Source organism: Mangifera indica, chromosome 14 (assembly GCF_011075055.1).
Source record: "Mangifera indica cultivar Alphonso chromosome 14, CATAS_Mindica_2.1, whole genome shotgun sequence".
Classification (NCBI taxonomy): Eukaryota; Viridiplantae; Streptophyta; class Magnoliopsida; order Sapindales; family Anacardiaceae; genus Mangifera; species Mangifera indica.
This window is the reverse complement of record NC_058150.1, coordinates 9911177-9934073: the sequence shown is the minus strand read 5'-3', so window position 1 is coordinate 9934073 and position 22897 is coordinate 9911177. Positions and strand designations below refer to the sequence as shown.

The 22897-nt window shown below is 30.2% G+C and overlaps 1 protein-coding gene and 1 long non-coding RNA gene across 3 annotated transcripts; one reads left to right on the top strand and one right to left on the bottom strand.

Annotated features, from left to right (window-relative positions):
• The first annotated feature begins 6534 nt into the window (after window positions 1-6534).
• On the top strand, window positions 6535-8351 carry LOC123195852 (pirin-like protein). Its single transcript, XM_044609714.1, has 6 exons — window positions 6535-6775; window positions 6888-6937; window positions 7034-7101; window positions 7186-7248; window positions 7353-7456; window positions 7632-8351. The coding sequence occupies exons 1-6, from the start codon at window positions 6591-6593 to the stop codon at window positions 8113-8115; spliced, it is 954 nt and encodes a 317-aa protein (XP_044465649.1). The 5' UTR covers window positions 6535-6590; the 3' UTR covers window positions 8116-8351.
• Window positions 8352-19788: 11437 nt separating this feature from the next.
• On the bottom strand, window positions 19789-22897 carry LOC123196551. Of its 2 annotated transcripts, XR_006497705.1 has the most exons (3): window positions 20993-22589; window positions 20790-20918; window positions 19789-20705 (listed from the first exon to the last, which is right to left on the bottom strand). It is a non-coding gene; the product is annotated as an uncharacterized LOC123196551 (long non-coding RNA). The 2 variants fall into 2 exon arrangements; XR_006497704.1 differs by having other exon boundaries at window positions 19789-20918; window positions 20993-22897.

Sequence of the window (22897 nt, the reverse complement as noted above, 5' to 3'; positions counted from 1 at the left end):
AAAAATTTGAGACACCAAAACTAAAACTAGAACTAGAACTAGAACTAAAACCAAAACTAGTATTGAAACTGACTGATTCTTAAAAAAATGAATCAAAACTGGGAATCTACAAGGTCAGATCCTACTCGGAATTGATCTTATAGGTTTGGGGTAGATTCTGATTCCTACCTAGAACTTTTACTTTTCAAAAACTTGAATTTGTTTTAAAAAATAATATGTAGGATTTTAAAAGCTTAAATACAAATCATGATTGAAGATTTTTCAATTAACTGCTCAACAAAACAAAAATACTACTCCTTTATATCCGCCTCTCAACCATAAATTTTTATACATGTTATTAATTCTTTTTCTTCATGTGTCTCATTTTCAAATCCTAATCAATGGTAGAAAGTTTTGTCATTTTCTCGCCATGTAGTAAACTCTTAAACCTTTCACTCATTCCTCCAATATCAAACATATTCATTCTCTTTTAACAACCTCCCCTCACTGCTTACAATTCACCCAGCAAGTTGATCATATAATTGTAGATAACAAGTTTTGGTTGGTGCCACAAGGTGTAGTTTCTTAACAATTAAAATTCAATTTCAACTTATTTGTTAACAAAGTTAAATATTATTGGCATTTTGAAAATGTTGTGGACATTGAGAGCATTAAATCTTATTCTAGTTAATGGTTCAAAAAACTCAACCCAGTCAACACATAAGAAATTCCCTTTTGTATACTATTTGTATTATTTTGGAAGATGATTTACAATACTAGGTTAAATACAATGTATTACTATAACACATATATACATTCCCCTTTTCACTTTATTAAGTATATATATTTGCCCTTTTATTTCTAGATTTTGGTTTCGGTTCCTTAAGAGGTGGAACCGAAATTGGTCAATTCCACTAAATTGGAATCAGAACCTACCCCAGGTAGGGCGGTTTTGGATAGAAATCGAAATTAAAAACCGGATATCTAACAGTTTCAGTTCAGTTTTTTTGCTCACCCCTATAGATAGTTTTGAAGTTTTTGTTATTTATGAGTTGCATTTTTCATGCAAACAGTTTATATTTGGTAAACATGTGTCTAGGGTGCCATATTTCACTATATATAAATTTTAGGATTTTAAGATACTTAAGTTATGTAAATGTTTGGCTTCGACTAGGGGCTTTTTGTATTGTTGATCAAGGTTTAGGTTTGACTAGGTTTGAGTTTTATATGTATTTAATATGACTGTTTAAGAAGATATACAGTAGTTAGACCTAAGGTTAGCTGAATTTCGAAACGTATACAGTGAAAATAGTTTTGCTTATGTGTGTTATAACGTTAGCTTCTGCAAACACATCTTAGCAATAATCTGAAACATGTTTATTATTTAGTATTATTTGTCTGGAAAATTTTTTTTTAACATAATTTGCATGGTATGCTTGTTGGATTAGTAGTTAGTTATGAAATAATGGTATACCGATTTGGTACTTAGTTGTAAAAAAGATATTATATGATCTAAGGAGAACATACTAGCATATGTGATGGAAACTCGACATTGCAATATTACTGTTGCGAAGAAAGGTTTTAACCCTTTGTCCTCTAATGAGATTTTTGTGCTCAGTATAATTTGTGGCCTATAAATTATCATATAGATCTAACATGTTTAGTTTATAATGCATTATTTAGATTATTGTCTTATGCTATAGTGTCTGGATTATAAATAATTTATGTTTAGACTGCCGATAAATCAATAAACCACTTAAAGAAAAATAATAATTAATGAACCATTAGTTTAATCAATTGATAGTTTTGTGTCATGTTCCAGAATTACATTAGTGTTTAAACTTCCATTTAGTTACAATATCATTTAATTCATGTAATGTGTATGTAGGATGATACCCTCTAAGGAGAATATGCATTAAAAGAGAAAGTGTTAACCAAACTCAACTCAATTGATAAATGATAAATGATAAATCTCAGAAGAACATTAAGTAACATAATTGTGAGGTGCATGCAAAAGGTGTCATAAATTAATAAAACATTCTCTAATAATTGTGCACGAATCTCAAGTTTATCATGAATCCTCTCAAAAACATTATCATGAATTCTCTCATAACTTAGCTCAACTGTCTTAACTCCTCTCATTGTCTTTGCACTCATCTTTACTTGCAACCGTAGAAGAAGAAAAAATTAGCGATAAACATACACTAAGTAGACGACATTTTAGACGTTTATATTTGCTCAACAGCTAATTTTCATTAAATCTTATCTCGTTATCTATGATACTTAACGCACAATCCTAACTAAAAATAACATGATATACAATATAGGTTAAAAATCATCTTTAAAATTCGTAAAAATATTTTTAAATCATGAACTAAAAAGTTGAAATTACTATATTGATCTAATAAAGTAAAAGCATGGACTCGAAACCCTAGCTGCATTAAGTATAATACCATAACTTAGGTTCTTCCTTACATGCACACAACTATGCAACAATTACTTCATTTGCATATATAAGGATTTTCTTAGTAAATGTATTATTTATTTATTTTAAATTTACATATAGGCTTTAAAAAAAATTAATTTTTTTTTTTTAAAATCATAGTACTCTTTACAATATCACTTCCAACTCTTATCGTCAAAATTTCACCCAAAAGCCATAAAATCAAACAAAAAACTTGAATGAATTTAAGTATGAAAATGTATATTACATTGATCAAAACATTTTTTTATATATTAAGATAAATTCGTTTAACTTTATTCTATTAGGTATTTATATCAATATAACGCGTGAAGAATTGACCAATTTTGCTCACACTACACGCCTTTCAAATGGGTTATTTGAATATTTTAGTGTCAGGATGATATTCTCATTGATAGGTCAAAGTTTTTTTACTCTATAGCTATTTTATTAAATTTATTAGAATTTATTATTTTATATTTATCTTATCATGGTTATGAAAGTCCAGAAAAATAAGATATAACAAATATAATAAAATAATAAAAAAGTAAAAGATTCTAGATGGCAATAATGTGAGCATATTAAATTATGATCATAATGTGATTCTTTTGCCTGTGCAAATAACTGAAATTGTCACAATCATGTTCATACGACATTCAAATATAAAATGTGTTTATGGGAAATAGTTTGGCCAAATGACATTTCCCACTTCGACCAAATGACAATTTTTTATCTTTTAATTTAATTTTTTTTTCCTATCTATAATCTAGTTTTATTAATAAAATATTAAAATTTTAGTGTAAAATTAATGAAGGGATAAAAATATTCTTAAATAATAATTTTTTAATCTCTTATTTTTCTTATTCTCATTAATTTCATGTTTATCCTTCTACCTCTTTTTCACTTTCCACAAATCTTATGTCTAAAATTTCCATTATCCACTTCAAAATCCAAAACCCACTATCAATATACCTTTGGCAATCATTTCTTCCCTTCTTCCTTTCATAATATTCATACCATCTCGCTTCTCTCCTATGTTATATTTATTTTACAAATATATTATTATTTTGCTTCTAAGGCTTTTTCTTCTCTTTTTACCACCCTTACCAGTAAATGATTTCTTGCTTCTGAGTTTCTTTTTCCTTTTCTCTTCATCATCTTTTATAGTTTTATTTGGGCTTTTTTGAATCGTTTTCCTTTGAGTTTTATTACCTTCTCTTAATCACACAATTTCATATGGTTTAGCTTGCTATAAGAATACATTTTTCTGCTTAAGGACGCAACAACACAAGTCAAATGTTTCTTGTTATCTTTTAATTAAAAAGTGTGTTTAATGATATCCTTTAGTAAACATGATGAACTTGTTAGTACATTGTTTTTGGGTTAATTGGAGGGGATTGTTATGAACTTTTTATTAAGTGGTTGAGATAAATTATATTAAGGGTTTAAATTATTTTAAATCTATCATTTATAATAATTTGTATAAACGAACAAAAAATCTTTTAATTATTCAAAAATATGTTTTGCAAATGTTACAAAAATGGATCATTTAAAAAAAAAAAAAAAGCTTTTTAACCGGCTGGCAAATAGTTATTTGGCCAAATGGATAACTCAAATGCAGACAAATTATAGGCCAAAGGACTTATTCCCACCCAAATATTACTCATTTATAAAATCTCACTCTTTAACTTTTAAAAACTTTTTTACCTACTCATAAATTATTAAAATTAATTAAATCCATTAGTTTTAAAATTTATATCATTTTCCCATAACCTTAACAAATAATAATTTTTCTCTCAGATTAAGGTTTAAAAAAAAACATTTTTCCCTAGACTTTACTCTTCAATCTCCAGCTACTCTTTTGACACCATCTCCGACGGTCTCTCTCTCTTGACAGTTTCTCTCCCCCTAGTCAATCGCATGGTGTCCCCAGGGTACTTCATCTGGGAAGATGATTGTCTTCTCAGAAGAAGCACTGTGGGGATGTTGCATAGTTAGGGGGAGGGAGAGAACATGTTGGAAGCGAGAGACCACTAGAGGAGCCGTTAAAGATTGAAGAGTAAACCTTAAAAGAGAAAATATTGTTTTTTAAAACTTGGCATGGGGGGAAATTATTATTTTTTATGGTTTAAAAGAAAAAAGAAGACAAAATTTTAGTTTATTTTTAATTTTAAAGGTAAAATAATGATTTTATCTTTAAAACTAACGAATTTAACAATTCATAAATGGATAAAAATTTTATCAAAAGTTAAAGGAGTGAAAACTTGAGAAAGGAGTAATCTTTGGGCGGGAATAAGTCTTTGGCCAAATTATATTATTAAAATTTAGAAGCTTTGTGAATTCAATCAAATTTGAAAGAAGACATATAATGATTATCTTGTAATCTTATATTTATTGTAAATTAAAAAACTATTAAAAAAATTATCAAAGAAGAAAAACATATGACAAAAAAGTAGTGTTATGTATATAAATATGGTCAAAAGACTATTTTCCCCCCAAGGTTTAATACAAGTCTAACTTCTATCTCTTAACTATCAAAAATTTAAATACCAATACTTCATTAAATTTCACTGTCACTATCAGGAGTAAAATCATTATTTAGCTAAAAATATTTTGAAGATTAAAACTTTATCATATTTTCCCCCTTTAGTTTTAGAATTGACATTTCCCTTACCCAAAGTTTGAAAAGTGACAATTTTTCCTCTAGGGTTTCATTTAAACTTATCCTTCTCTGACGAGTTTTCTTTGGTCAACAATCAGCCTCCTTCCTATGTTGTGGATGACCACCAATACTAGCTGCAACTTCCTTTGTCATCGACATCCACCAAGACCAGCCCTTTGTAACGAATCATGACGAAGATTGGTGCAAAATGCAGGTCTTTGAGAAACTCCAATCAAAGTTTCTAGAAGACCAAGGACTCCAAAGATTGGCTTTTTCGCGTCAATCTTTGTTGTGATTTGTTGGCAACAAATCGTGGTGAAAGGCTGGTCTTGGTGGATGTTAGCGACAAAGGAAGTTACAGTTAGTATCGGTGGTCATTCGCAACAAAGGAAGGAGGTTGACTATTAGTCAGAGAAAGCTCGCCAAAGAAGGATAAGTTTAAATGAAACCTTATGGGGGGAATGATCGATTTTCAAACTTTGGGTGAGAAAAAATGTTAGTTTTTAAACCTAGGGGGGAAATATGATAAAGTTTTAATTTTTTTAGTTAAAAGAAGATTTTACCCTTGGCAACAATTATGAAATTTAACATATAGATGAGTATTTAGATTTTCAATAGTTAGTGGGTGAGAAGTTGAGTTTGCATCAAACCTTGGGTATGAAATAGTCTTTTGACTTATAAATAATGTGTATAATTTTGTATATAAATAATTACATATCATCATGTGAATGATTTAGTTTTAAATTAAAGATAAAACAATATCTAATTATATGATAATATATCATTATTTGTGTATAAAGTTATACATATTATTTTAGTAAAACTATGTATACCCATTTTAGATATATAAATATATATATACTTATATATGTTATCATATAATTGAGTAATTTTAAATTAAGAATAAAATAACACCTAATCGTATGATAACATATATAAATGTATATATATTTATATACTTAAAATATATATATATAATATTATTTGAATTATTTATATACGTAACTTTATTGATAAAAAACAGTATAATATATACAAATAATATAAACAACATGGTTTTAATGATGAATATATCATTGATAAAAAGTAGTTTTAATGAGATTTTTCAATATTATCAAAATTGATTTTATTTAAATGCATATACTTTTTAAACATCGATAGACTTACCTACATTTTTTGAGTGAAAAGGACTCGAATGGTGAAATTTTATTTGAATAGAAAAGTAATAATAATAATAAGTTACTAATGAAAAAGATTTTTCAGAGTCCCCATCATGATGAGCTTAGCTTGACATCATCATTAACATTGGTCCAAAGGTGAGAACGTGTCTCCCACTTTCAAAATAAACATTTCATTTCCCCACACAGCCTCCGACAAGTCTAGAGGCAACAACTATAGTTATATATATATATATATATATATATATATATATGCACGCACAATAAGCTTCATCATTTCCTGAGATATTCTAACTCCTCCCCTTTTCTCATGAAACTTATCAATAACTTGTTCAAGGCACATAAGAATCTCTTTATCCCTCCCTTTTGCAGAAAAACAATGTCTCAATCCGATCCACAAAGTCCTTTCAACAGGCCAAGAATGGTGGTCAAGAAAGTTCCTGCCAAAACTCAACAAGAGGGTGATGGTGCTGCTGTTAGAAGAAGCATTGGAAGGTTCCATCCTTTTATCAAATAGTGTTCTTCATGTTTTCATATATATTTCATTTGTGTTCTTTATTGTTTCTTGATGTTTTGTCATCTGGGTATTTTTTCTTTCGGCTTTCAGGAGTGAATTGAAACTTTTGGATCCATTTTTAATGTTGGATGAGTTTGCAGGTATGGTTGGATTAATCTATTGTTTCACAAAATATTAAGGGTAAATGATTTGGGTATTGTGATTTTTGAGTGTTTTTTGTGTTTGGTCTTTTTCAGCATCCCCTCCTGCTGGATTTCCAGATCATCCACACAGAGGTTTTGAGACTGTTACATATATGTTACAGGTAAACGAGCTTTTTCTTTTTCATAGTTTTATCTGATAATTAATAGGATTTTTATAATCTAAATTTAAGTTTGATGGAATTTAGGGAAAGGTTACTCATCAAGATTTTGCAGGCCACAAGGGAACAATTCAGACTGGTGATGTTCAGGTAAATTATATTTCATAACATTTGTCACAAAAAAAAAAAAATGTGTATAATTTTCTGTGTTATCAATGGTTTTTTTTTTTTTTTTTTAATTTTGTTTGGTGCAGTGGATGACAGCAGGAAGAGGCATAATTCATTCTGAAATGGCTGCTGGTGAAGGTATCCAATGGGGTTTACAACTTTGGATCAATCTCTCTTCTAAAGATAAAATGTAAGCAAATTGCAATTTTTCAATAAAGTTCTTGCTTGATGTGTTTACCAACTTTCAGATCACAATCAATTTTTCCTTTACCTTTATCACTAAGATGTGCCCCTTTCCCCGCAGTTTAAGTAATTTGTATGCTATAATCACTAATTTTCATGATTAATCCAAAAATTTGTTGAAGGATTGAGCCAAGGTACCAAGAACTTAAAAGTGAGGACATCAAACGAGCAGAGAAAGATGGGGTAGAAGTTCGTGTTATAGCAGGAGAATCAATGGGAGTTCAATCTCCTGTTTACACTAGAACTCCAACAATGTATCTAGATTTTACTCTGAAACCAACAGCTGAAGTACATCAAAGTATTCCGGAATCATGGAACGCATTTGCTTATGTAATCGAAGGCGAAGGCGTGTTCGGATCAATCAATTCATCGCCATTATCGGTTCATAATGCGTTAGTGTTGAGTCTTGGCGATGGGGTAAGTGTTTGGAACAAATCTTCAAAGGCATTGAGGTTTGTTTTGATAGCAGGGCAGCCATTGAATGAGCCAGTGGTGCAATATGGACCATTTGTGATGAATTCACAAGCTGAAATTGAGCAAGCCATTGAGGATTATCAATATTGCAAAAATGGGTTTGAAATGGCAAAGTATTGGAGGTCTCAATGAGGGGGAAAAATGAATAAAAATGAAAGAAAGGGGCATGAATGAAGATTATTATTATATAATTTTAGTGTAATTTTGTTGCTGTAATCTTTCTCCATTCAATAAGTTAGAAGAAAAGAAGTCCGCTGGTGGGTGATGGATCAGCTTATCTTAGTTATATTTTAATTTTCAACAAGATTTAAAAAAATGAATTTGTGGCAGTTCAGATTAGAAATGAATTGGCTTCTTGTTTTGTTTTATTTATTAATTTGTTTGTTTACTTTTATATTACGTTTAAGATTTTGTTAATTCGATTTGTTTGAGGAGATACAGTAGTGGTAGGGTTGGGTTGGGTTTTCTTGTGACTTAGTTTCCCAATACAGCCCCGTGGCTTGACCCTCGACCTAAAATACCAGTTACTTGAACCACTTAATTATACAATCACAAGAACTTATAAATATAGAAAATTCACCTGAAAACTTCTTACAACTATTAAACACTCTTCTACAAAATTTTAAAACCTTTTACAGGAGTTTATTTAATGTTATCTGAAGAAAACAGATGAATTTAGTTTTAAACGATATTTCTAATAAAAATAAAGTAAACCCAAAATCATTAACTTTACATAATATTAGTTATAGTGGAATAAACGATTTTCATACAACATCTTTCAAAAGTCGATAGTAATTCTAGTGCTTTTATTAGCTCCATATATTATTACACAACTCATAAAATTCAGTTCAAAAAGGGTGATTCAACTCAAATTAGAGTTCTCGTTAAAAAAAAAAATCATTTCCAATATAGAATGCATTACCCATAAGAAATTAAATTTTTTTTCTTGTATTGGGTATAAATAACATAATATATATGTACGTTTCAAATTATGTCAATATCTAAACAAAAAAAATTGAAAACCAATTATATGATTAAATAAGATCAAAACTTATATAAATGTCTAAATACATGGATACCATTATAATTTTAAAAATTGATTATGAATGAGATGAGTCAATATCAGAGTGGAGCCGAGTAATTCGTATATAAGATTGATAAGCTCATACACATAATGTTCTCGTGTACTCTCTTTTTTTTAAACAAAAAAAAAATAGCTTTTGGTCTATTTTACTCTAAACCCTAATTTCGTTTTTTTCCAATTTGCAGGTAGAAAAGTAAGTTCAATAAAAAAATGATAAGAACTTCAAGGAAGAACGGGTTCCCAAAAAATAGTAGGCATTCCAGATTGAATCTCCAATTCAAGACCAAATGATTAATGGACAGAGAAACAATATTATTCCTAATGAAATAACGTTAACTTGAAGTTTACAGCGGGCATTCTAGGTTAAATCAACAAATCAATATAGAATGTCTAACAGTCAAAGGAACAACTAACATAATAGTCATTGCTTAAGGTCAAAATGGGTTTTCCATTGACTAGATTGCTCGTTCTATTGTAGACATAAATTTTGTCTTGTTTTTTTTTTTTTTTTTGTTTGCAGATTTTGGAGAGACAGTGGAAATCTGGGCATTTTTCAATTTTTACTCTATTATTTAGCAAAAACTTTGAAAGCTAGGGTTTGAAAAGAAGCAAAGGAGACCTAACTCTGTTGGCTATATCATGTGGGTTGAGAAGAAGGAGTCATCTTTCCTTCCTTTCATACATAGTTTTTACGAAAATTTTCCTGTCAATGATGGTTTTAGTTTTTGATTTAGTTATGGACTAATCTTCTTGTACTAAGACTGTGTTAGTGTAATATTGTGAGATTTTAGTATAACTGAATGCACTGAATATTGCTTAGTTGCATGATATTGTTTGTAATGCTTGTGGGTGTTTAAGCATCTGATATATACTAGGTGAAACTTCATAAATATCATACATCATAAAGTAAAATCAATTAGAGATAAAATTCGATTCTTTGTGACTACTTTATAAGCTACATTCACAAATCTTAATACATTTCATTTAATTCAACTTTTATAAAAAGTATAAGAATGTATTAAATAGAATAGATTCGTTATAATCTAAAGATACAATAACCAATAAATTAAGAAATTTCACCGTTATATATTCAATTTATCTATTTAATTGCATAAAATTAACAATTTGGTCTGCATAGCTAGATTTATGCATGTGCCATTGATTGTATTTGATTTAGTTGTTGTTTGAATTAGCCTTTTTTTAAGTTTAATTAATTAGTTAATCCAATTCTTAATTTTTAATAAGTTTAACTTAAAATAGGTTATTCGACCTTTAAAGGATAGTTTGACTAACAAAAGATAAGATTCTAAGTATAAAAGCAAGAGTTTAAATTTTTTTTGATAATATTTTAACATTAAACTTTAGATTAACTAGTCAGTTTAGCCCTACATGATAGTTTGGTTTATATAAAATTTTCTCATTATATGAAAGAAAAGTAATTCCATAATTTTAGTACTTAAATAGTTAGTCCTTGTGAGTTTTATACTTAACTTGTTTCACTATATTGTTTGATATGAACTGGTTTTATGGCTTTGATATATGGTTACAATGTATTTGGCATTGATACATATTCACAATCACATAGTCACTACTTTCATTAATATAAATGGTCAGATAATCAAAGGTTTGATAAAATGACAAATTCTTATATTTTAAGTTTAAAATAGTTAATTTCCCACCAACCTATTAAATTTGTTAACATAATATGTTAAATTTTTTATAAAATTAATGAAAAGGCAAAAAGGCTCTCAAGTTAAATAACATTTTGCCTCTAAATTTTTAAAATAATTTTTATATCCTAATTTATGTTACTTTTAATTAAAAATTATAAAAAAAATTATAGTATAAGTATAGATAGAGGTGTCAAAGACATAGAATCTTATGTTTGAGATCAAATCATAAATTCAAAAAAATTTAGGAGCGGTATTGAAATTTTTAGAGGGGTTTGAAATTTGGAAAATGCTTAGGGTGTTTTAAAAATTTTTATAATTACAATATGTTCTTTAATAGTTTTAAAAAATGAGTGTTACACTAAAAAAAAAAACATAACACAACAAATTAGAGATATAAATGTCATATTACAAACTATTTAGGGTATAATTTATTTTCAAAATATATGGGTTGAACATTACAATTTCTTAAACAAGATAGGAGGGAAATATTCATTGCCCCTTGTAATTTTTTATAAAATGCATTTACACCCTTACAATATTTTCATAGTTTAGTTTAATAGTGGTGTCATTGTAATATTATAAATCTTGGAAACAAAATAACTTAAAATAACACAAACAAACTTTGATTTTTAAATCTAATAGTTGACTTTGACGGATGAGTAGGCATTTGACTTTTTCAAGTTTAAAATGTGAGAATTTGTTAGTTCATCAAACATTGGGTGAACAAGTGTCATTTGGCCTATAAAAAATCTTTCAATTGAATTGATTTCATCTCTTTACTCATTGCACTTAAATAAAATCAACATTTTATCAAACAAGGATTTCACATATTTCAAAGATAAAAAAATGAAGGTAGAGAATTGGATACAAAAATGAAACATATCCATTATTTCAAATAAATTGATGTGACAACCTACAATTAAGTGATGTGATTAATTATTTTTTCTCTTACTTCAAAATTATCTAATTAGATACTACCACATTATGGTGTATATAAAAATTTGTACAATTTATTTGTATATATAATATTACTCATGCAGTTGGTTGTCTGCTTTGTTTTGTGCTTAGGCATTTCTTCGTAAATTAAAGCAAAAAAAATTTACTTATTTTTCTCTTGAAAAAAATAATAAATCATTCTTATAATTAAATGATCTTATTTTTGGTGATTTAAATAACGCCAAAAGGCATTAATTTAAAAAACAACAAAATTAAGATAACAACCAACTGAATAAATTGATTTGACAAACCTCACTTGCATAAGCCTTCTTCAACTTAGACACCTTGTTGGAGGGAAGATTTATTAAGATTATGTAAGCATAGAGATCACCTAGAACAATAAGAAAAGTAATTTTGTGTTTGCTTTGATAATTGAAGAACTTCAAAGTTTAAATTATATATATTTTTTCATTGTGTAAATCAATAATACAAAGAGAGTACATATATATACATTACAAGGAAAGAGTAAATTCTACAAAATTCCTTCTACACTACAATGGTAACTTACCATTTTGAACAAGGGAAGATATGTCATGTAAAAAAAATAGGAAGATTGGCTATCGTAGAAGATTTTATCATATTTCCATATATTATGCAAATAATTTGGTTGATTGAGTTACTATAAATATTTGATATTTCCAACAACCTCCCTCAAGCTGAAAAAAGGTTGCCACACATTAGATTGCCTTGATGGATATTTTCGGTAAGTTTATGTCTCCTCAAGCTAATGGGTGCATGCAAGAGATCCCAATATGTTAAAGTAGATTATGGAACTAGAAATTGCTTAATTCTTTGGTGAAAAGTTCCACCAATTATTGATCAGAAGGAACATGTTGAAGGAGTATGAGTTTCTATTATAACTTTTTGTGAACAAAATGATAACCCAATTCAATGTGTTTGGTTGGCTCATGAAAAATAAGATTAGATGCAATATGTATATAAGACTTGTTGTCACATAACAAATGGATTGGCTGAGGAACTTGGACAAGTAAAACCTTTAATAGGTTAATTAGCCATATGATCTCTTTAGTTATGTGAGACACGACATGATACTTTACTTCTATGGTGGAGAGGGCAATAGTCTTTTGCTTTTTAGACCTAAAAATAGTAGGGCTTCTCCTAAAAATGTAATGAATCCTATCAAAAAATGTCAACTAGTAGAACACGTTGCCTAATCCTAACAACAAAAAGCCCAAACGGGTAAGAAAGTTATTTGAAGGAAAGAAATTGCCTTGTGTGGGAGATTTCTTCAAGTATCAAACCAGCCAAAGTGTCATATGTATGTGAAGTTATCGAGGATCACCCATGAACTAGCTGAGAAGTTGAACACCAAATGTGATATTTGGTCTACTTTTGTGATTACTTCTTCTTCAAGATCGTCATTAAGAAATGGGTTGTTTACGTCCCATTGATGTAGTTCCTAATCTTTTGTTGTTGCTACAAAAAGGAGATATTTCATAGTGGCAAGTTTTGCTATATGAACTTAAAGACTTCATCTTTATTTCTATTTTTTACACAATTGGAAGGTTCATCAAATGCCACATGAATAGATTCTTTAACTAAGAGAGTTATCTTGTTGAAGACTTTATATGATTTGGATGAAGAATAGTAACCTAGGAAAATTGTCTCATCCAACTTGACATGAAATTTTCCTAAGTTATCTTTACCATTATTTAACACAAAACCTTTATGCCCAAATGGATGAAAATATGCAATTTTAAGTTTTTTTTTCCCTTTGAATAACTCATAAAGAGTTTTCTAATGGCTTCATCCCAAAAACACTTAATAAAATCATTTTCATGCAAGATGGTCCTAGCCATTTCTACAAATATTTTATGTTTTCTCTCAACAACTCCATTCTATTCAAGGGTCCTAGGTGCCAAAAAAATTGTGTTAAATGTCATGTTCATTACAAAACAATTCAAAATCCAACTTTTCAAACTCTTTTCCATGGTTACTTCTAATGCATGTAATTGCATAACCTACTTGGTTTTGTAATTTTCTAACAAATGGAACAAATGCATGGAATGCATTACTTTTATTTGCAAGAAGCAAAATCCAAGTAAATCTTGAAAAATCATCAACAATTACAAAATAATAATGCTTTCAACCTAGGCTTGTAGTTCTAGATAGTCTACACAAATCCATATGTAAAAGTTGAAGGGGTCTTGAGGTTAAAACACAATTTTTAGATTTAAAGCAAATTCTTGTTTGTTTGTCTTTCATACAAGGATCATAGACATGATTCTTTTTGAAAATTAATTTTGGAAAATCTTTTACTAAGTTTCTTTTTGAAAGCTTTTGAAGAACATCAATGCTTGCATGTTTTAATCTTTTATGTTATAGTCATATGTTTTCCTCTTTGGTTGACATGAGACATAGGTCTCTAGATGCAATGTCATACAAGTCTATAATATACACATTTAAATTCCTATGACCAATGAACGTAATTGCATTTATGCTAGTATCAACAATTTCATAACATAAAGAATAAAAACTAATCTTGAAGCCTATATCACACAATTAACTTATACTAAGTAAATTATGTTTAAGACATTCAACTAGCAAAACATCATTAATGGAGAATGAAGAGTTAGTTACCTATAATGCTGATTCCAATCACCTTTCCTTTGGAGTTGTCTCCAAAGTTGACATTACCTCTATCTTTAGCCTTTAATGAGAAAATAAACTCTTATCTCCTATCATATGTCTTAAGCAACCATTATCCAAGTACCACTTGCTAAAGGACCTCAAGAAAGATTACAAGAAAGCCTACAAGATAAATTCATCTATTCACTTTTTGGTACCCAAATGGTCTTGGTTTCAATCAATGTTAGTTTTAAGTGTCCTCTTAGAAACCTAAACCTTCTTTACTTTACTGGGTTTACCATTCCAAATTGGACAATGTCTAATGAATGAACAAAATTTGCATTTCATGTATAATGCTTAAGGTTTCTTTAAAGACCTATATGAGTTTGAAAAATCGTTATTTCCATTATAGCCTATTCCTTATTTATTATGACTACTTCTTTGAGATGCATGAATCTCATCCAACCCCTTAATGTCTACTTTAAATTTTTCGAATAATTCATTAGAATTGATAACTTTTTCTTTAATTCTTCTTGTTTCTCTTTCATGCATGTTAATTCTTTTAGGAATGAATCCTTTTCATTTCTAACAACATCATTTTTCTTAGTTAACTCATCATTATCATGCATGAGTATATCATGTTCCTTTTTAATACAAATTAACTGTTTCTTTAATGATTTAGATCTTGCTTCCATGTTTTCATACTCATCCATCAAGGTTTCAAATGCATCTTGTAATTCATGCAAAGAGTATAAGTTTGAATCATTTACCTCATCCTTTGAATCACTCTTGGGCATGAAACATATGTTGGCCATTTCTTCCTTGGACTCATTTTCATCACTTGAGTCTTCACTTCCACTCCAAGTAATAGTAAACACTTTCTTCTTGAATCTCTTTTCCTTTTTATTCTTTTTTTTGGGCAATCTTAATGAATATGACCCAGCTTCTTGCATTTATTTCAAATTATCTCATTGTTGCTCTTTTTGCCATCCTTATTTTTCCCCCTTGTTCAGGAAAGCCCTTTCCTTTGTTCATCTTTGATTTTTATAAGAATTTCCTAAACTTTTTAGCAAAGAGACTCACATTATTTTCATCCATGGAAGAGTTTCCTTCCTTTTCCTTTTCATTCATAACCTTCAATGCAATATCTCTCTTAGCCTTAACTTCATCTTTCTTTAGTTTCCCCTTCATCTCATGGGTAAGGAGACTTCCTTTGAGCTCATCTATTCCTATCTTGCTAAGATCCTTGAACTCCTCAATAGTCATTACCTTCATGGTCCATGAATCTAGTAATGATCTCAAAATATTCTTTATCAGTTCAATTATCTCAAATCTCTTTCTAAGCCCTTTGAGATCATTCACTAAGTTGGAAAACCACTTATATATGTCAGTTATGTTCTCTCCAAACTTAATTTCAAATAATTTGTATTCCTAGAAGAGAAGTTCAATCTTTAATTCTTTAACTTGGCTTGTTCTTTTATGTATAGTTTGAAGTATGGTCCAAACTTCTTTAGCGGACTCACAAGCCCATACCCTATTAAATTCGATACCACTAACAATATGTTAATAGCTTTAGCATTTAAGTTCATCATCTTTTCATCCTCATCATTAAAATCCATTTTATTTTTTGGTTCATTGATCCAAGGGTCTATTGGCACTAAATAATCATGTTTAATAATTTTCTATAATTTAAAGTCAATAGGCCTAACATGAAACCTCATTCTAATTTTTCATTAGGTATAACTTGTTCTATAAAATAAGGGTGGTCCAATGGTGCATTGTCTCTTAGCAAAAATGGGAGTAGATGTACTAGCCATTAAGAAAGAAGATCATTTACTCTAAAAATCATTAGATTTTAATAAAACTAGAGTCTAAACTCTAATACCAACTGTGAAACTCCTTTTATAATGGCTAATATGAATTTAGAGGATGGTTGAATAGGTTCTTTAAAAATGTCAAATAAATTCTTTCTTAGTAACCAAATTTATATATGGCTATAATAAATCACACAATAAAATTTAATAGAACGTAAGTGAGAATAATCATTATAGAGTAAATGGACAACTCAAGCAATTAATCAATAAACACCAAACAAGAATTAAAAAGTTAAGGTCTAGAATAGTTTAATTTAGAGTGGTTTGAAATTTTTTTCTTGCAAGCCTCCTACGTCTACTTCTCCAAGCAAATTGCCTTGGAGTTCCACTATCTCTTTAAAAAAATTTTACACATACTTTGTTTGGAATGGTGCCCACTACACTAGTTGATATGAGATTATGCCCAAAAGGTTTGATTACAAAGAGATAAAAGTATTGAATGCCTCTTTAAGATTGTAAATACAAGATGAGTGCACCGGTTCCCTCAATAAAGTTTAACAAAAGCTTAGGGAGAGATTTTCTTGAAAGAGAAAGCAATAAATGAAGATAAAAAATTATAATCCCTTTTTTTTTTAATCTAACCATGCCTTCTTCAAACAAAGCTCAATTTATAGAGTTAGCTAGCCAGTTAATGGGGCTGAGTAGGCTTCTGTTGAGATTGAGTTGCCATTGAAAAACAACTAAAAAAATTGCTAAAGATAATCTTAATCAGAGTTGCAATGGATAATTTTAAATGCACTCAACATGGGCACCAAATTCTTGTCACAAGTGGCTTGCGTCATTTCTTTGTTTATTAAAAAAATCCAGAAACTTGAACTGCAAAGGCACTGTTTGTGCATAGTATGAGTACGACTTGAATTTCTACCCATGAAGTGCATGGCTAGAACATTGATCTACTTGATTGAGCAAAATGATGATGCAGTCAACTATACAAATATTTGCACGACTTGAATGTTGATCGAGCCGCATGACTGGACAAATGAATATCACAGTTGGAATTTGGGATGCACAACACAACTGGGATGAAGCACAACAGTCATGACTGGAAGATAGTTTATACGATTGGGACATGTGCAACAACGACACAGCTGGGACATTTTGATCATCACGACTAGATGATGAACAACATACCAGACTTTTACTTTTTGAGTATTTTTTTTTAAGAACACTGAATGGTTAACGCACAACTTGCTCACAAGAGAGGCAAGACTATATTTTCTTTGCTTTAGGACTACTTTGCAAATTTCACACTTTGTCCATTTTTGTAATACTTTCATATATTCATTAGACATATTAACATATTGAACTTACATTTTTATTATCATCAAAACTTTAAGGTCCAATGGTTTTGTTACTTTAAACTTGCTTATAACGTATAGTTTATTTGACTCATGTTATTTGTTGTTGTTATAGAATGTCGAGTTAGATGTTGTTATCAACATTCATTCCCAAGAGGAGCCAACAACCACATGTCTAAACAACGACAATGTAAGTAAATATCAATGTTGAACTTTATATTGTTTATGATAGATTTTACTTGTTACTTTTTTGAAATTTCAACGTACCTAGGCATTAAAAGGGAGACCATTATTGATATCTTTTCCTACTAGGACTCACCAAACACTCAACCAGTGTATGGTGATGTAATTATAATTCATGCATAAATAGTCACTATCCATGATTCATGGTAAGGTGGTGAAGAAATTACTCATCATCCGTAGTCTGTGCATGGATCGATTGAATCAAGAGGCCAATGGTTTAAGTATATACTCACTCTATCTATGTTATCCACTACAAAGTAAGACTTAGCATTATTTAGATAGCATAACAACATTATTGATATGAATGAGTTAGAGGTATACATTGTCAATAATATAATTAAGGCAATGTTTTGGCCTCCCATTTTTCAAAAGGGAGAATGGTTGAACAATAAGGTATGTAAACCACTTTATTAATTTCTAGTATTACTTTATTGTGTTGCTTGCTATTTCTAATAACCATGGTGTACATTTACAACATTTTGACTGTTCTTGCCATTGCTACAACATCCTTAACATACTTCTTGTTCGGTATCTCCTTTTTGTCATAGGAAATATTCTAATGTGGGGCTCAACTTACTTATGGTATTCTCTCTTAATGATACGATTATTCAATCCCTTGTAAACCATCACCATCTACTACATTATTATGCAATTGTTGAATATCAATGTTAGTGGTTTCAAGAGATGCATGTCTTAATTTAGAGGTATTTGTCACATAAACTGAAATGGATTATATTAATTGTTGAGAAAGACCAATCAGACAATCAACATCTTCATCATCCATAATCTTGATTGATCTTTTACTTTTGATATTTCATGCTTTTTTAAATATTGTTCTACTTATAATCAATATGAAGACATTTGCTCATTAATTGAATTAATCCTTTGAATGTCATGTTCGCAAGGATTTTTACTACTTTCTCTTCACCTCCAATGTATTTCATTCTATTACTATTTGTTTTCATCCATTCCCCTTTATAACGAACCAAAACGGTAAGAAAATTTGTTGTTTCAATCAATTCTACAACGGTAATATATAATTTTATAATCAAATTAACTAAAAATTTCGTAACTAAATGTACAAATATAATCTTAATAAAATTTCAACTCAAATGTTAGAAAATATTGATTTATCCCTATAGTAAAATATTAATTTGCCCTCCACATGATAAAATTTCAAAAAAAAAAAAGAAAACTTGCATGTGCAAAATACCATCTAAACCCTAGCATATATCTAGGAGAAGAATATCATTTCAATTCTTTCTATCTTTTTTTAATTTTGAAATATACTTCAAACTTATCAAATTAATTCAACACACAATCATCAAAAAATGATAGTTTGAGTTCATGTTAGTTTAAATATTTGGATATAAAGAATTTTCTTTCTTAATTTCAAAATCACAATGTTGAAATTTGGAAGCAGGTGTGAAAATAAAAGTTTTTGAACTTTGTAAAGTTTGGTTGGTATAAAACATTAGGGTTTATGTAAAAGGAAATAGGGGTATTTTGGTATTAAATTTAGGGTTTGATTATACCTATATAAACCTTAAGGGGGCGTTTGGTTTGGGTAATATTTTATTACCAAAATAGAAAGATTATCTTGAAGATAGATTACTTAAAAGATTACTAGGTATAAATGATTATTATGTTTGATAAAATTTGATAGGTATAAATAATTATTGTGTTTGGTTAAAGGTAATAAAATATTACTAATAAATTATTTTACTTAAATGTCCTTAAATATAATTATTTTTAAATATTTTTTATATTATTTGTCATATTAATTAAAAATAAATTTATTTTTGTCTCAAAAAATTAATAAATACTAATATAATTATAATAAAATCAAGATTATCTTAATAATCTTTAAATACTTAAGGTAAAGGTGGTAATCAGATTACCACCTATATTACCTGTCATGTCAACATAGGTAATAAAAGATTACTGTAATATTTTATTACTGACAAACCAAAGAAGGGAATAAAAGATAAATTATCAAGGTAATCTTTAAAATCGATAACCAAACGGCCCCTAAAGAGTTAAGTCAATTTCACACACACACCCTATGCCGATCAGTTTTTATTAATAAACTTGTAATTACAAATTAGAGATGTAAAATACTAGTCTTACATATTCCAAAGCAAATTATGACATAATAATTGTTAGAAAGTTTTGGCATAATTCTATGCCTTTGCAGCAAAACTTCGAGTCATAATACATAATGGAGTAAGAGAGATCTAAGCCGGCTGCACTGATCTTGCTTATCAGCAAGCAGCGGATGATGAAGCGCACATGACTGATTGCTCAGTCCAAATGTCAAAAAGTTAAGAGTTGGCTTCTGCTTAGACTCGCCGAACCTCATGGGAGAAACAACTCTGACGTCCTCTTTCTTGTTAAGTCTACTAAGGTTGGCGCAATTCAAACAGACAATGGAATCATTTTCAATCTCAAATGGAGCGAGATTCAGTCTTGGAAACGTAAGCTTCTCCAATAACTTCTCATTCTCAGTGATCTTCTTCTAGCATCATTACTTATGTCAAACTACTATGATTTCAGCTCCAATACACATCCATGGTAATAAACAAAGTTCACGCTTCAATATGAACTCAGCAGCCGGGGTAAATTTGTGACTTCATTTTTTTGAGTTTCGCAAAGACAAAAGGTGTTTCTGGAGTTTTGATGGAATTAGGTAAGCACTGATTTTCTCTTAAAAGAATTTTTTCTGTGTACTTAAAAGTTTTAAATGATTATTGTCATAAAAGGTTCTAAAACATTATCTACTTGCTTAGAATGCTATCCACCCAGCATCAACGCCCCGAGTAATGCTACCTTTGACAAGCAATGTATTGATCCATTCTTTTGACCCTTCAGCTTGTCCAAGTTCAATGCTTATAAACGCGTTTTAAAGCTCAACGCTATAAAAGTGATGCACCCAATATGACACTGGAGGAGATCGGGAAGTATGCTGATGCAGTTGTCACATCCCAAGTAGAGAAAGTTATACTATATATGCGACAAAAGTTGAAAGAGAAATGCATAGTGCAAATACCTCTGCATACATTGGAGTTTAAATGAATGGACACAATGTTTTCATTCCACAACCATACGGCAATGGGTGTAGATAGAATTGTAACTGAGTTTCCTGCTAATGCCATCAGATACGCACAGTCGGGAAAAGCTGCAAACGAAATTCATTAGATGCAGAAAATTTAAGACATAAATTGCCCGTCCCAAACTTGACATAACGATTACCTGCTAACAGAGGAAAAAGTACTTGGTTCACAACAATGCCAATTTGACCTATAAAATACACCCTAGTAGAAGTGGGGGTTTCCTTGGTGAGATGCCTCCGGCTAACTTACCACTGAAAAGCGATCTCAATCCATTGCTTCTGAAAAAATTGCTGATGCAACACTTCCTGCTGTGGCCAGTATTAACACTTCATACAGTGATGGCCCGGGCCGGTTTCCTAGCTCAGGGCTCGTACAAACGCTGTTCCTCCTCCCACATCAAGATCAATTGGCGTATCCAACATTCAGAAGAATTGTGTTTCTCTAAAGCCAGTCACGGTAATTACTTTGCTCTCTCTGTTGGTCACTAATACCTATACTTCATCTTGTCTGATGTGGAAATGTTGGCATTCAGAAGTTGATTTGTAAGGCTTATTGAACTCGATTTTTGTCCCACAACCTCTCTAAGGATCGTGTAGCCTCAGATAGATAAAATAGAGCATTTGATCAACATTTGAATTTGGTCTATAACTTACAATTCTTCTTCCTTATTTTGACATTCTTTATAATTCTTAATAAAGAAAAAGTGGCTTTACCCTTTGGCGTCATGTAGCTTCAGGATTCAGCTAAAAAGTTTTAGGTCAAATTCAATAGCATTCTACTCATATCCTTTTAACAAAAACTACATGTTGATATACTTCTAAATTTCCAGTAAACCTATTTCATATTGGTAAGTGCCTGAGCTAAAACCAAAATACCATTGTCTCCCGACTAGAGAATCCAAAGAGAACTCTCTTGACTCTGCTTCAAGTTCTGAAACCTTGGATTTGGATTCAGAAAGCCAAAGAGAGTGCCTCTCATACACCTGAGAATTTCCTCATCTTTTAACTCCCAAAATGCTAGTTTTGCAATTTAGCAAACAAAAAAACAAGATAACAGACACAAAACAAAAATAAGCTGATGGGAGTAGCAGATATATGGGGGCTCAGATTCAGCACTGAAAGGGAAACCTTGAGGAGTTCCATGGCTGCAAGATGGATCTGTCTCCACGTTGCCCCGCCAAGAAACGAGTCTCAAAGAGTCCTACACAAAGCTTGAAACCTTCATCACAGCCTCATCCGATGGAGAGAGAGAGAGAGAGAAACTTTGAGTAATTTTTGGAAACTTTGGTTTGTGGAAATGATAATAAATAAATAAATAAATAAATAAAAGATCGAATTTTTACCGTATAATGAGGCTCAGATTCGGATTTTATCAGACAAAAAATGAAACTTTACCACCATGGCAACAACAAGAAGCACTTTCTAAATATACCCAGAAGCTGCCACGACATGATGAGAAAAGATTTTCAACTGCCTGATCGCTTGAGTTAGATTTAGAAACAATCGTCACAGCCCCATCAGAGTAATTGAGATTGAGAGAGAGAAAGTGAGTTTGTTTAGTTTTTTTTTTTTTTTCTTGGTAAGTAAAATTTTAAAGTGGTGAAAATGGTGTAATCACTGGCTTCACTGTCCATCAGAGAGAGGGAGCAGCAAGCTTCTCTTCTTTCTCTGAGAGCAAAGCCTCATACTTGAACAAATAAGTTGGCTTGGACCTGACGATGAAGATGGGGATGATAAAACCTAATGATTCAGTGGCCCTAGTATGTAATTACATATCTGCCCTTGGTTTTTTTATTATTATTATTTAGGAAAATTTTAGGAGACTCAAATATGTTTTCGATCTTCCATAAGCCCCGCACATGTGGGAAATGTAGCGTTAACCGCCCTCATAAGATTACCTCCAGTTATGAAAGTATGGGATTACCTCGTCGTAAAAAATGATAGATGCAGGCATCTCTAACGACTTTGCCACCTGATAGAGGTTGATTTGAGTCGATTTATGAAGCTTTTAAATCAAACTTAACAATCATTTTTACAGAAATAAA